This window comes from Chiloscyllium plagiosum, chromosome 9 (assembly GCF_004010195.1).
Source record: "Chiloscyllium plagiosum isolate BGI_BamShark_2017 chromosome 9, ASM401019v2, whole genome shotgun sequence".
Lineage (NCBI taxonomy): Eukaryota > Metazoa > Chordata > Chondrichthyes > Orectolobiformes > Hemiscylliidae > Chiloscyllium > Chiloscyllium plagiosum.
In genome coordinates this window covers 38,019,925-38,035,242 of record NC_057718.1, presented here as the reverse complement: position 1 = coordinate 38,035,242, position 15,318 = coordinate 38,019,925, and the positions used below count along the sequence as shown (strand labels likewise).

Below are 15,318 nucleotides of genomic sequence, written 5' to 3'. Positions count from 1 at the left end.
TAGCAGTGCACGATTACACCTTCATATTCAATGTTGTAGATGGAAAAAAGAACTTGGCTAGAATGTTAGACTTCATGTTGATATCTTAGTACATTATAGCTATAACTTCTCTTTTTCTGGAGTTTAGGTTGGATGTCAGAAGTTGAGCTTCAAAAATGTTGTTCATTAAGGACATTTAATTTTCTTATTTTCAGGGTCGTAGATCAGTTCGCTATGGTGATTTCCAGTTTTGTGAGCAAGCAAAAACAGTTATAGTGGTGAGAATTTCTTCCCAACTTCAAATACAAATGTGTGCAAATAAAAAGGAATGATTAGTCCAAAATCTAACGATGGCTGTTTGCATGTGCAGGAGTGCTCCATGATGTCAGCTGGCCACAACAGGTCACAGGAAACATCTGTATATGCGTTGCTAATGTTGCCATTTGCAGTGACATCAGCCCCTGCACATGCAGGGATGGCATCCTCTCTGGCCACTGCAGGAAGAGGGGTTGGTGAAGTGATTGGGATAAGGAGCCCAATAAAACTCAGTGCCAGGGAGAGCTTCCTTTTCTCCACTGCTTCATTGCCAAGCCATCATTTGCCATGGTGGACAGGCCCAGTGTAGTTGCTTTTGGTGGACTGCGTTTGCAGAGGCTTTGCTGGGATGAGTGGCTCTTCAAATGTTTTATAAGTCTAGAAAATAACTTTCAACAGAAAATACAGATGATGTTCTTGGCATCTGCTATTTTGTCACTTGGCAGTGAAATGGCACTATTAACCTGTGTTTGTGCGCATGAATGGGCACAATAACTACAATCTTAATAAAAAGAATTAGGGGTTGCTATATTTATACATGTGACTCTCCCCTTCAGTACCTTGACAATTTTTTTTTTCCAACATTTGATTTGCTGTAGAGGAACACTAGTCGACAAACAAAGCCACTGAAGGTGCAAGTAATGCATTCATCTGTTGTTGCACATCAGAATTTTGCCATAAAAGTATTAATTTGGCTGAGTCAAGTGATTGGTTACTCAGGTAAGCATCATTTTAAAAAATGCACAGCCAGTTGAACTTCTAATGCAAAGTTAATATGGCTTGGTTACAATGATAACTACTTATTTTCATATATTTTAAGTGGTCAGCAGTAACACTTGTTGAAACTTGTCAGAATGCGTGTTTAAAGGAAGCTTTGTTTTGTAACGGAATGTAAAAATCTGGAATAAAGAACTGATTTAATGGTGACAGTGCAACCATTGATGACTCATTAAAAAAACTCTGTTTTGTTAATTTCCTTCAAGGAAGAGAATCTGTTAGCCTTACCTGGTCTAGCTTACATGTGACTCCTGATGGACAGCCGTATGGTTGGCAACTAGGCCTGGGTAATAAATACTGGCCTAGCCAGCTATGTCTGCAATCTCTGAATGAATTTAAAACAAAAACTGCGCCTAGCTATTGATGGTTCCTCATGCTGCTTTTTAGGCCTTATGCTTCAGTGCTTTCCCACTTCCAAATTGCAACCAACTCTTTCCAACAATTAGAATCCTGTGGAGGCATCCTCACTTTTTTTTCCTCTTCCCATGTAGGTAATGGAAGTCAGAAGATAATCAAATGTTATTGTAATAATGTTGTTCCTTTAACAAGGTTATTTTCTGCTTGATTTTTTCAGAGGGGTTGTAAAGACAGAGATTGCGATTTGTCTGGAAATACCTACTTGAAAGGGCCTGAAAGATTTTTAAAAAACACTTGGACAATGGAAGGGGTGTGGCCAGGTCTCCTATGTCAGGGTTTGGTTTTAGCAAGCAATCAGTTTGAGGCTGCTGGTCAAAGAAACAGCTCTATGCTGATCCTCTCTCCCCCACCTCTTCACTCTCTCCCTCCCCCTCCCCCTCTCTTTTTCTCTGACATCTCGCTCCCATTGAAATCTATGTTTGAATTAACCTTTTTTTTGCCAAGTGGGTCTTTATGTAGATGTTGCAAGTATTTGGAACAGCATCATTAAGTTTGGACAGAGACAGTTGGGTTTTCATTTACATTGTTATTCTAAATTCACTTCTTTTTTGGTGATATTTCATTCAGTAGTCTGTAAATAAACTCTGTTTTGTTTAAAACAGAGTGGTTGGGCCAGCTGCATCACGTCTGGAATATCCACTCACACCTACTTAAAACAATTACAAAAGTTAGGGTCTGGGCTACCTCCTTGAAATGTTTTGAGGGAATCTGGCCTGTTCCATAACAATATCCAGTTTTGGTGCTATGAGTATAGCACGTTCATACTGCAGGCATAGTAGCAAAGCAAACAGGTTTTAAAGGTATTCAACAGCGTGGATAATCTGAATCCTGTAAGTTACCCATATGTTTTGTGAGAGGTAAAGCCTGTTGTTGTTGTGGTAAATGTCCCTTTTATGAGCTACCTTTCTCTGAGAAAAGATTTCTTAGAAAAATGTAGCTGGCTTCTAGTAAATGATTTGTGACCAAGTTGTATGGGAACATGAGAAAGGAAGAAGTATCAGCCAGAGTTGGGCAGAAGTTATAGACGTAAATCAAGAGAACGTCTTTCGGTTGAAAGTTGAAATTCATTTGAAACTTTGTATGCTGGCTCAAGGAGTTTAAATATTTTTGTTAACTAAAGGAGTCCTAATAGTGGGTAAGACCTGGAAGATAGCGAGCTGAGAAGAGAAAATTTTAAAAGTAAAATTCAAGGAATGAAGATTATTAGAACCAGGGGAGTATTGACCCAAACTGGCTATGCTTAAAATGTGAGCAACACTCTATGTTCAATAGAGAATCTGCAACTGTGGGATGATTGGAGGAGATTTGAAGGGAAAGTGAAAGACTCCAAGAAATCTCAAACCTACATGAATCTTTGAAACAGTAGCCAAGTCAAGTGCTTAATCATCTGCTAGTTTGATACATGTCTAAGTTCTGTTATTGTGGGATTTAAGTTAAATGGGGATCTGGAAGGAAATTTCTACCATGATCTTTTCTTTCAATCATAAGCATCTTTATGTTTTGTACTTGTAATGTATTAAGATTAAGCTAAACTGTAATTAGCAGTTTTTATGTTCATTAACTTTTGTGTCATAAAATTCTTTAGATTTTAAGTTGTGAGCCTTGTGGCTTGATTGTTTCAGCAAATAGATGCGGTTACAGATTTTCAAACTAAAGTGAAACATGACTGGTCTTTACTGAGGTAACAGCAACTGGTTGCAGAATTTCTAATGTACTGTACAACTGTAACCCATGAGAAGTTAGAATTAGTTTTATTGTCATGTGTCAAATGAGTGCACTGAAAAGTTTACAAATTCACCACTTATGGCACCATCTTAGATACAAGGTCCCTGTGTACAAAATCTTAGGATAAATTAGGAAGATAAAAAAAAACAAAAGGTTCACCATTACAGGTCTTCTAACAGACTGTGCTGGGCCTCGCTGCCAGTTCTTGCCGAACTCAACCTGAGGGCTGCTCGTTCTCACCACCGCTGCTGATGTTGGGGAACCACACTCTCCACCACATGGGGCTCACTCGCCCTGTGATGGCTCGACTCCACAGTACTGGGGTCTTTCTCGATCCAAACTTCTGGAAAATAAAATTAACCACTTAAGAGTTCTGCTGTTGTGAGTACAGCTGTTCTGCTGTAATGTGACTGAATTAATCATTTCTGATGGTTTAAGTAAAGCAGAATTTCTACACATGGCTTTATTAGTAAATAAATTGCGTTTTGTAATCTGAAACAAGCACATGATGGAAAATATAGATGGCTGGACTTTGGATGAAGTTGAAATTGTATTTTGTTGTGGTTTTCTTCACATTCAAATAACCAACTTGTGTTTACAAACCAAATACATTGTAATATTGGCCACTTAAGTGAGAAATCAGAGAGTTGTGCAGAACTTTTGAAACATTATCCAAACTTAAAGTTCCATTTTGAGAAAAGGAAGGGAGTTAAATTGGCCAAGGAAGAAAATTGGTTTGATAAAGTATGTGAAAGTGACATGGCATGTTTGAATGCTGGATAGCTTTAACTGACACGTTAATATAAAATTATGTGTAGTGCATATGTTTTACAAACCTATATTAAGGCTGAACAAAAGCCTAGTAACGTCATTTTAACAGTTGACAAAAAGGGTTGCTCTGCTAGAATACTGGAACTCCCTATCTGATTGCATGGTGCAAGTATTATTGGTTAAGGAAGCACCTTAATTTAGGTCGGCATATACAATACATGTTACCGTTGTCTGTGATTCCCTTAGACCAAGAATGACATTTGTAAAGAAGTCTTTGTGTAGGTTCCAAGTTTCTTATGGTTATTTGTTAATAAAGTGACAAGTTAAATTGTCAAAATATATGTGAAAAATCTAATAATAATTTTGTTTCACAAAAGTAGTTTTGCTGACTTGTCTTTTGTTGGTTGTTTCATTTAGGGTTTACTAGAAAGCTTTTCGCTTTTGTTGTGCTCCAGAAATGTAAAATGCATTTGAAATTTAACCTGTTATTGCATTTAACCTTCATATATTGAACTTGTGCTTTGCACTTGAAGGGGAAAGATTCTCAATTGGGGTGGTGCAAAGCAACTGGAGAGCACTATGTTTGGTGCCACTACACAATGCCAGGTAGCACTATAATTCTCAACATCTTGTCTGTAAGTTAACAACTGGCGTTTATTAGAATGTTTTTTTTTCCCCCAAATAAAGGTGGATTAAGGCGAATATTATGTGAAGTAGGATTACAACAAAGACCAGATGAAGATAATTCTTCCCTCATTGACAAATTGATGCTCTGTGACTCCAAACTTTGGAAAGGTAATATTTTGTTATATATATATTTTAGTTATGTCTAAACTAAACTTACTTGGACACAAATTGGAAGCATGGTGCTTAATTATTTTTCATCTCGTTGACATTTGCCTGGCTTAAGTTTAATACCTTAGTTTGCAATTCTCTTTTCATTTTTTCAAACTGGAGATGAAATTAATAGTAATACTGTCATGGTTCGCAAGTTGTTCTCTTACAGTCAGATTATTTACTAGCTATTAAGAACATATAAATTAAAAGCAGAAGTCTGCCCTTGAACATGCTCCATCATTCAATAAGATCATGGCTGATCTATTTGTGTTTCCAATTCCACATTCTCATCCACTTCTGACAACTCCTGATGAAGACAGCTATGCAAAACATAAAATGTTGTGATAATAAATACTGGATCATCTTGTTTCACTTAAACCAAACTGCTTGTGAAAATAGCAAATCCATGAGCTATGTGTGAAACAGTCTTAAGGGCACTTGATTCTATTGTCACCAAAGTTGCCCTCCAGAAGTTGATAGATGGTGAGTGAAGTCCTCTCTAACCTAAGCAAACAGCTGTTCCTCTGGACTTAATACTACGTTAATCTGTATTCCTTTGAGAGAGACATTTTGTGGTCCACACTTGATGCTTGTTTTGTTACCTTTGCCTTGTACTTATTAGTGAGTAAACATGAAGACACTGAGAATTTGGAAACACAAATAGAGTTTCATTTATTAAGAATTGATGGTGGCATTACAGAGCAGGAGAACTTGTACATATGTCTGATCTGGTTTATTCCCCTCAGCACACTTGCTGAGTCTGAGTCACATGATGCATTGCATAATTTTTCCTCAAAACTTATCACCACACCCACATAAAGGTGTAATGCACCACTCGTATGTACTTTTCCGTTGTTCAGTTAAATGAAGAACCTTTGTCACTTGAGCTTGAGAAGACGAAAGATGACATAATGAACAGAAAACGCCGAGCAAGGTTGGAGTTCCTACCATGCTCCAAGTGTGGAAAGTCTTGACTAGTTTCACAGTTTCTTGACTTTCTTTGCTGCACAATGAATCTTAGGTCCCTTGATGCAGAATGTGGTTCATGTTCAGGGAAAGCAACAATATTTTGATTAGCTCTACAATATGCATGGACCAGCATCAAAATTGTGCTTGGGACCAGGTTGATGATTTACAATGCCTGTGTTCTCAGTATCTTTTTGTTTGGCTGCCAAGCATGGGTCATACTGAGTTATCCAGAAAATAATTTCAATGATTTCCATCTTAGTTTCCTGCATTCTGGGTTTATCCTGGCAGGACAAAATCAGAAATGTGACAGTCCTCTTCAAAGTTGGTACGTCCAAATTTGTTACTACTCAGCAAATACAGATGGTTTTATTAGATTAGGTTTGTCTTCAGGTCAGAAGATGGTCTCTTACACAACGAGACTGCGTACACTGAGATAGCCAGACACATACACAAAGCGCTGCTTCAGAGGTGCTTGTAAGTGTGACACGAAGGCCGTAGACATTGATTATTGCACTTGGGAGTCACTAGTTGATGACAGAAAGAAATTCAAATGTTGTGCATTACTGCGGCGAGACAGGCTTTGCAAAAGATAACAACACAGAAAACAACAATGCACAACATCACTTAATTCATTTTGGTACCCACAGCAGAATCTGTCTCCTGCGGATTCGCCTGCTCAATCATTAGAAAATGCAGGTTGCTTTTGTACCAAAACATTCCAACTGTTCCACAAGTTGTTTCAAGTTTGAATTTAATGAGATTAAATGTTGACTAACTCATCCATGTAGGTCAGACGGCTGTATATGTAAATTAAAAACAGAAATTGCTGGAGAAACTCAGTAGATCTGGCATCACCTGTGAGAAGAAAGCAGAGTAATGACTCTTGGAACCGATACAGCTAGGAAACAGTGGCATTTATAGTGAAATTGGGGTTTCGAGTATTGGTGAGGGTAGGAGAAAGTTGAGCAGATGGGTGGTGAAGGAGCCCAGAGGGAGAAAGATATGAAAGGGAATTTGCAGACAAATGGATTATTGATAGACATCCAGGACAGAAAAGCTGAATAAGTGATAATGAGGGCTAAGAATAGGAGAGAATGGTTAGGCTGTGCTGAAAGCAACCCATGTTATGCTAGGACCAAGGTGAGGGGATGAGTAAAAAAAATCTGAGACTGTGATCAGACTGTCAAGTTAATGAATTCACTGTAGGGTCCTCACACGAGAGATGAAGTGCTGTTCTGGGTTGGGTTGGGGGATAGGATGCTCTTCCTGGGTCAGTGCAGATGCATTGGGACAGGTGGCTTGCTTCCACATCATCGGGATAATATAACTAAGGATGGGCAGCAAATGCTGGGCCCAACTAGTGATGCCCATGTCCCATGAGTGAATAGAAAAATATAAAAAATGTTTTGGTCGCTCTTTTATAGGAAGATATTAATAAAGTGGAGAGGGTTTAGAGAGATATACCAGGATGTTGCCAGGAATGGAAGATTTGAGTTATAAGGTGAGGCTGGAGAGGCTAAGACTTTTTTCACTGGACCATAGGAGATTATGGGGTGATCTTATCGGGGTTTATAAAGTCAGGAGGGGTATAGATTGGGTAGGGGATTTCGAGGATGGGAAGTGCATTTTTAAGGTGAGTGCAGAGAGATTTAAAAAAGGCATGAGGGGCAATATTTTTACACAGTGGTTTGTGTGTACAGTGAATTTCCAGTGGTGGATATGGGTTCAGTTACAATGTTAAAATACATTTGGAGAAGTCCATGAATAGGATAGGTTTAGAGGGATATGGACCAACCACAGACAGGTGGGATGAGTAATGTTTGAGATTATGTTCAGCGTGGATTGGTTGGAACGACAGGTCTGTTTCTGTGCTGTATGACTCTGAATTCACATTCTGTTCTGATTTGGCTAGTTCCAACTCAAAAAAAAATGGTTTCGGTACTGTACTTCTAAATTCTTGAAAGGAAAATAGTGCGTGTTCACCAAATGATGACATGTTCAGGTTCACCTATGATGTCTCTGCAGTCAAATCGTCTACAAAAAAGTTCTGAATCAAATATCATGCATTATCATTTGGATGAAATGGAATGGGGAGCTGATGCAATTGGAATCTGAGCATCCATGATTTGATTGCTAACTTGGAAATGTGTTGCTGGAAAAGCGCAGCAGGTCAGGCAGCATCCAGGGAACAGGAGAATCGACGTTTCGGGCATAAGCCCTTCTTCAGGAATGATTGCTAACTTGCCAAGTTTGTTTTCCATTCCTATCTACTTCAGTAAATGAGTTAGGAGGACAGAAGATTAAGGTATCTTGTTTAAATCAGTGAAGTTAGGTGGTGTTTCGATGGCCAAAATCACTTTTAACCAGGCCGTTTATTGGTCTGGTATTCGGAATAAAGATTTCCCAATATTACCTTACTGTTGTTTCATGTTTTTCTCCTTGCTGATTGAAGAATAAATATTTATTGAATCTTTATCCAAAGGCGCAAGGAACATCTATCATCAGTTATTTATGAGCAGCCTTCTTATGGATCTGAAAAGCAAAAAGCTATTTGCAGTTCGATTTGCAAAAGTAAGTGCAGCGATGAGTTACACTGTATCATCATGATTTGTATAAAGATTGCTTTAATCTTTTTGCTGAAAATCTTACTTTTTATTTGTCTTCACATTGTGTAGTTCACCCATTTTTTTCCTTCCTTTTGTTATTGTGTAATTTGTAACAAGATTTTATTTGAAGTAGCTCATCAGCTTTTTAACTGTTGAAATTACGTACACTTCCAAGAAGTGTACTCAAAAAATAAGATTTGTATCATTTTATGATAATAACTATGAATAGATGTTCTCACTTTACGCTTTCCTGTATATGATGTTTTCAAATGCAAAAGCTATATTTGAATTTTAGCATAAGTTGGCACAGAAGCAGATCGTTAAAATGTGATTTTTCACTTGATTATTTGATTAATGCACTTGCACATCAACTGGCTGAGTCAGGTTCCTATGATTAGATTTTGTGTTTCCAATTTAATTGTCTCAAATTGTTCATTTATTTTGTTCTTCACTTGTTGATTTTCTGCTGGACAATTTGCATTCTAAATCACAATGAAATGAAGTTGAGTCATATTTTTGAAAATAAATACAAGAATATAGGATGTTTCAGGTGTCATACTAGTTCATTACCCTATACTTTCATCTTTTGGACTTGAGTTTGAGATCAGCAATTTTGATGGAATGAAAGAACTGTCTCCTGACTCTTTGGTCTTTGTAGGTAAAAACAAGGACTGCAGATGCTGGAAACCAGAGTCTAGATTAGAGTGGTGCTGGAAAAGCACAGCAGGTCAGGCAGCATCCGAGGAGCAGGAAAATCGACGTTTCGGGCAAAAGCCTGATGAAGGGCTTTTGCCCGAAACGCGATTTTCCTGCTCCTCGGATGCTGCCTGATTTGCTGTGCTTTTCTAGCACCACTCTAATCTAGTCTTTGGCCTTTGTAGTCGAGTACAAGTTTTTTGGTAATCCAGTTTCTCAAAGTTTCAGCACAAAGCTCCTGACAGGTTGATTGTCTCACTTGGGTCACAAGATTCCCTGGTATGAGAAAGTACAGAAATTAGTGGTGTTCTGTTTAAATTTGCATTCTAGCATGCAAAGTCTGACTTAACTGCTTGGTGTTGACTCTGGCTAATGAGTTGATTGTCTCCCAGAAGTGATATTTTGAGGCAAACCTCCCCATATACCAATTCAAAAAAGCATACTCTCTGAATGGATGCACGTTTGTTAAATTAATAAAACTTGTTTTGAAATTAAGACCCATAAAAAATGGTTGCAAATGCAAAAATAATTGCAAGTGAGACACTTGCTTAAATTTCATGAGTTTGAGCTAAGTTATTTTGCTTTACTTCCTTTGCTTCTTCTAATGAAAATTTTATAGAGGATATTTGCCACTCTATCCTTTTTAGGCATGTAAAACTTGATAATTAGAAATAGAATCAATATTTAATTCTGAGGACAGCCTGGACATGACCTGCAGGTGAATTTATCTTGTTGTTTAGAATTACCCGCAGTTGCAGAGAGATTTTATGGAGGATGATCACGAGCGGGTAGTGTCAGTGACTGCTCTCTCTGTCCAGCTCTTCACTGTTCCAACATTGGTGAGTACAATGTGTTTTTATTCACTTCATTTGTCCACCTCCTTGCCTCTTCTCTGCCTTTTCATTAGAACTATGAGAGGTTGCAGACTGACTATGTGAATGATGACCACGACAGAGAGTTCTCGGTTACCGACCTTTCATTGCAAATTTTCACAGTACCTTCCTTGGTGAGTAGTCATTCAAGTCTGATTAAAGATGTGATGTTTTGGTCACACTGTTATTAAAAATTAGTTTTCTATGTTGGTTCTCAATGGATCATCAGGTTAAGGACAGTTCTGAACCTTCGAGATTAGCCAAGTTCCAGGTTTACATTTGGTCCCATGCAGTTCAAGTTGATCTTAGGTTGGTCATAGATATCAGGATTTAATATTTGCAGGTGAAAACTGGCAAGGAAGACGTGTACTGATGATGGCTCACGAGCCATTTCTGTATAAATTAATGAGACGAAGAAAGGATTAATGTTGTTTCACATATGTCCCAGTGCGTTAATGATCATTGTGTTCAGACTTGAAGAACAGCCGCCTAGACAAGGTACAGAAGTTTAACAATTACTCTGTACTAATGATTCAGTATCTTAAAGAGAATCAACTATGAACAGAAAAACAAGCTTCATTGCAAAACATTGCCTCCATCTTTTAAAAAACCTTGTGAAAATATATCAGTTTGACAATGATTGAGAAAATTATTTTTCAACCTACCAGAAAGTCTTGGCAACCAATTTACTGTGAAGCGCATTGTTCTCCACTGATATCAATGCAGTTCAGTGCTGGGCATCAGACTGCAAAACAAATAGTGTACCAGCATGCAATATTTTGATTGTTCTGTCTCAACATTGCTAAAAGAAATGAAGCAATGCATTCTTTGCATAATGAACAACCTATGGATTTTGATTTGAAACTGGCTTGACAGGCTGAATTAAATGTTCTGTGATGTGCCTTTTATTAATTGCACTATTGTAGCATCTCGCTCAGCTTAAAACATTGTTTGAGAAAACATTGCATGAGAGTGCTAATATTGCACTGTGGCACTTAACTGCACATGTTTGCTGTTTCTCTGTCTATCTTTTCTCATAAGGATGATTTTGCTGGCTTTCTGGTCACATTCATCACAGGTGATTCTGCAACTCTTGAAATGTAATTCTGCATCATTTACCTGTGATTATTTTTTCTGTGGCAAAAGATGAAAATACAGTTTTTCTTGTGCTACAGATTTGAAAATTGAGTCTCTCTGATGTAAAGTCATTGGAGAAGGAGATGTTGGGAACCTGAATGGCCTTTACCCACTCCTGTTGATATGTGCAATGGATTTAAAACCAGACAAATTAATGGGATGAATACGTCCTTCCACTGTCCATCTATGTTTTTTATGTTTGCTAATGACTTCTTGTGGAAATAAGTTAAAAATTACCTCTAAACTATGTAGGTTTTGTTGTACACTCAATCCTCATTATCCAAAGATCAATACACCTGCGAAGTTGACCCTAAATGGATTTTTTTTCCCATTAACTGACAGTGTAGTTCTTTGCCATAGATCGGAGAGCTGCATTAGAGCAGTATAAGCGTGTATTGCATTCCTTTGGAAATCCAGGCCTTAGCCACTACAGATAGCAAGGTTTTGATTTGTTCTATTTTTGCCTGTCATTAAGTATATTCATGGCTGAGGTAGACAGATGTATATTCAGGAAGGGAATTAAGGATTATAGAGAAAAGGCAAGAAAGTGGAATTTGTATTCCATTGCATGATTACATTTTGATATATTGGTATTTTCCTGACTATATGGTAAGAAAGATCAATGGGTTCTTTTATTTTATACCTTGCCATATTATTCTTCATGCAAAAGGCTGCCCTTTGATTCTTAACCGATCCATGTAGGGCATAACCTTTGTGTATTTCTTTGCCCATCAAGTTGAAAAATGTGCGTTTGTGTAATTGACAATATGTTTGTCAAATCTTAACTATCTCTAATAATGCATTCCAAATTGACTTCCTCATGTCTTTATCACCTGTATTCACATCATTTGTTGAGGATTTTGGTTCATGTTTCTGCCACAACTATATTTTTGTTAATCCAGGGGATATGGGCTTTGCTAGTTGGCCGAGCATTTTTTGGTCATCCTTTAACTATGTGGCTTGCAAGGCCATTTCAGAGGTCAATTAAGAGTCGACCACATTCCTGTCAGTCTGAAATCACAAGCAGACCAGATCAAGTAAGGACAGCAGAAATCCTTATCTCAAGGACATGGGTGAACGGGATAGGTATTTATGATAATTGACCATTCGCCTAATCTTTGAAATTCAGATTTTTACTGAATTCACATTTGACCCTCTGGTATGGTGGAATTCATGTTTGAGAACATTAGGCCTGGATACTGGGTTACTAATCCATCGACATTCACGTTATGCCCTCACCTTCCCATTGATTTAAAAAAAGGCAGAAGTGAGCGTTCAATTCAAGAAGCAATTCTGTGTCTATTCCTTCTGTTTCTCATAAATTTGAGCTTGGCATGCCAACCATTTTTGATATGATGGGCCAGGACTAAATGTTTCTCCTTCAACTCATAAATTCATGAGAAGCATGATTGCTATATTAAGTTTTTGTATTTTAGGCTCGCATGCTGATAACCGAAGAAAACCTTATGACAACCATAATACAGACATTCATGGAGCATCTAATGAGACAGCGGGATTCTCATGGCAGGTTTCAGTTTGAAAGGTATACAGCTGTACAAGCCTTCAAATTCAGAAGGGTGCAAAGTCTCATTGGTGATCTCAAGTAAGTATGAGAGTTGAACTTTAAAAATTGTATTTCTGTCAGGATGACTGGAGGGACTGCTGATTGCTTCTTGTTTACTAGATAGGCCACAATGATAGTTCATTTGTGAAAAGGAGGCTGACTTTATGGAAAGTAAAGAACAGGATGTGTCACGGTTTTTTGTTTGCAAATAAAAGACCTACTCCTTGAAGAACTCTCCGTGTCTCTGAGTGATTCTCTACATTTTCTCCACAACAACTTCTAATTGGAGATTTTCTTTGAATCACAGCCACACTTCAGTTGCTCTTGACTTCTCCTTGAGATCCCTGTAAACTTCCACTTCACTGTAGAAGGAAGATGTTGGAAGGGAAAACAAAATCCATTGTACCATGGAAAGATATCCTTTTTGATGATTGGTACTGTTTGCAGACTAGTCACGATGATAATATAGTGCAGACTTGTGGCAAGGAACAAAAGCAGAGAAACATCTGTACTTAGCGCTTGAGGTTGTGTACAAGTAACAGAGAGCGTGGGCAGTAGCCTTCCTTCACAATAATCTAATTCCTTGGAGTAGGTTTAGCTGTAAAGTGGCACCTGTAGACATGCAACAAAATCCTGTGACAATGAGAAACAGGCAACATGACAGATCCAATCATGCTCTTAAGTCATATATTAAGATGTGCGAGATGTATAGTTGGTACTGTTGGTGATTCACATTCTGCAGTGAAATCAGTGCTAGTTTATTGAAACATTTCCTGATGCTTAAGTCGTCAATTTCTGATTGAAAGGTAGCCTCTTTTAGTAGTCTCTTTTTACCCGGGTTCATTGTTTTTGTCAATGGTTTTGATTTGTGCAATTATAAGATGTTAGGTTTTTTTTGTACCTAAGTTGTTCATGAATTAACCTTGACATGTCAGTTGACCATGTCTTCATTTTATTTAGTCTTAAGTGATTGTCTATCAGTGTCATGGTTTTGTCAAGTACATTCTCAAATGAAAATAAAAGGAGGAAAATTGTTAGTAAAAATGGAGTGACTGATGGGTACAGAAATAGTATAGTTGGTTTGGGGATATGGAAAATGCAGACTGATGAACCACTGCACTGGAATAGTAAATTATGCAAAATAGCACAGACAAGGGAAGCAGATAAATTATTTCCTGAATATTTTGACTAATACCCACATTTAGTAATTTGTCAGGGACATACTGTTAGAATTCAAGATTTATAAAAATGAGTACAGTAATTTAGCTCAGTGATATTTCAGGATTTTGTTATGTAGTTTCAACTGGCAATTCAGTGAGCACAGAAGTTGTGCATTTGCGGAGTTTCTTCTGTTTGGAAGTGAAGTCAAGGTAGATGTTTTATATTGCGGAGAAAGAAATGGCATTATCCAGGAATTATAGTTAGTATTCCTCCCTCAAATTTGCAGTGCAGCCTTTTCAAAACATTTTTTTAATCAACACTTAATTGGTCATGTGAAGACTGCAATTATTTCTTCTTAGATTTGACTTTGGAACTACGTGGTAATTCTTCGACAATATAAACAGAAGAATTTTTTAAAATTCTATTTTCAATCGAGTGCTCTTTCTTTCACAGGTATGTGTTGGTTAGCAAACCCATGGAGTGGACAGACAAACTAAGGGAGAAATTTCTTGAAGGTTTCGGGGTCTTCTTGCAGTTGTTAAAACGCATGCAGGTTGGTTTCAGATTTTCACTTCAGAAAATAAGAATGTCAGGACAATAACAGGTGATTTGTTCCAAAAGGAAATAATTTTATTTTGATCCAAATGCTCTTTGTGTGTAAATATTAGTATTACATTTCATTACTACATACACTTAAAATCATAGAGATGTATAGCACAGAAACAGACCCTTTGGTCCAACATATCCATGCTGACCAGATATCCTAACCTAATCTAATCCTATTTGCTAGCACTGGCCCATATCATTATAAACTCTTTCTACTCCTATACCTGTCCAGATGCCTTTTGAATGTTGCAATTGAACCAGCCTCCACCACTTCTTGTGGCAGCTCATTCCATACCTGCACCCCAGTCTGTGGACTTAATATTTTATGGAAAGACTTATTTTTTCAGTAATGATTGCACTTTCATTGCTTCAGCAAATCTATTTAAACAACACTACAGAGTAACTTCAAGTGCATGTCATCATTTGGGCTTTAATCTGTTTCCTTTGCGGGGTCAACAGGAAGTTTAAGGCAATTTCCCCTAATCTCGAACTATGTACAAAATTATCAAATCATAGGCATATTTTTAAAAAACAAGTTACTATGGTTTTGGAGAGAGGAGGTATTTTGGGGAGATGGATAAGCTTTAAAGACAGAAGGACTCAACTTAGGGGGCATGGTGGCACAGTGGTTAGCACTGCTGCCTCACAGCGCCAGAGACCCGGGTTGAATTCCCACCTCAGGGAACTGTCTGTGTGGAGTTTGCACATTCTCCCCGTGTCTGTGTGGGTTTTCTCTGGGTGCTCCGGTTTCCTCCTCAGTCCAAAAATGTGCAGGTTAGGTGAACTGGCCATGCTAAATTGCCTGTAGTGTTAGGTGAAGGGGTAAATGTAGGGGAATGGGTCTGGGTGGGTTGTGCTTCGGCGGGTCGGTGTGGACTTGTTGGGC

The 15,318-nt window shown here is 37.9% G+C and overlaps 1 protein-coding gene across 3 annotated transcripts in view; it reads left to right on the top strand.

The window, feature by feature from the left end:
- The window catches only part of ubr2 (ubiquitin protein ligase E3 component n-recognin 2), a 140,724-nt gene that overhangs the window by 31,540 nt on the left and 93,866 nt on the right, over positions 1 to 15,318 (top strand). Inside the window, exons 7-13 of one of the 3 annotated variants that reach the window (XM_043695713.1) lie at positions 195 to 257; positions 894 to 1,014; positions 4,672 to 4,779; positions 8,273 to 8,361; positions 10,000 to 10,098; positions 12,538 to 12,704; positions 14,280 to 14,379. In XM_043695713.1, coding sequence (XP_043551648.1) covers positions 195 to 257; positions 894 to 1,014; positions 4,672 to 4,779; positions 8,273 to 8,361; positions 10,000 to 10,098; positions 12,538 to 12,704; positions 14,280 to 14,379 — 747 coding nt within the window. Of the gene's footprint in view, positions 1 to 194; positions 258 to 893; positions 1,015 to 4,354; positions 4,591 to 4,671; positions 4,780 to 8,272; positions 8,362 to 9,832; positions 9,932 to 9,999; positions 10,099 to 12,537; positions 12,705 to 14,279; positions 14,380 to 15,318 lie in introns of those variants that run through there. The other 2 variants (XM_043695712.1, XM_043695714.1) reach the window with 2 other exon arrangements.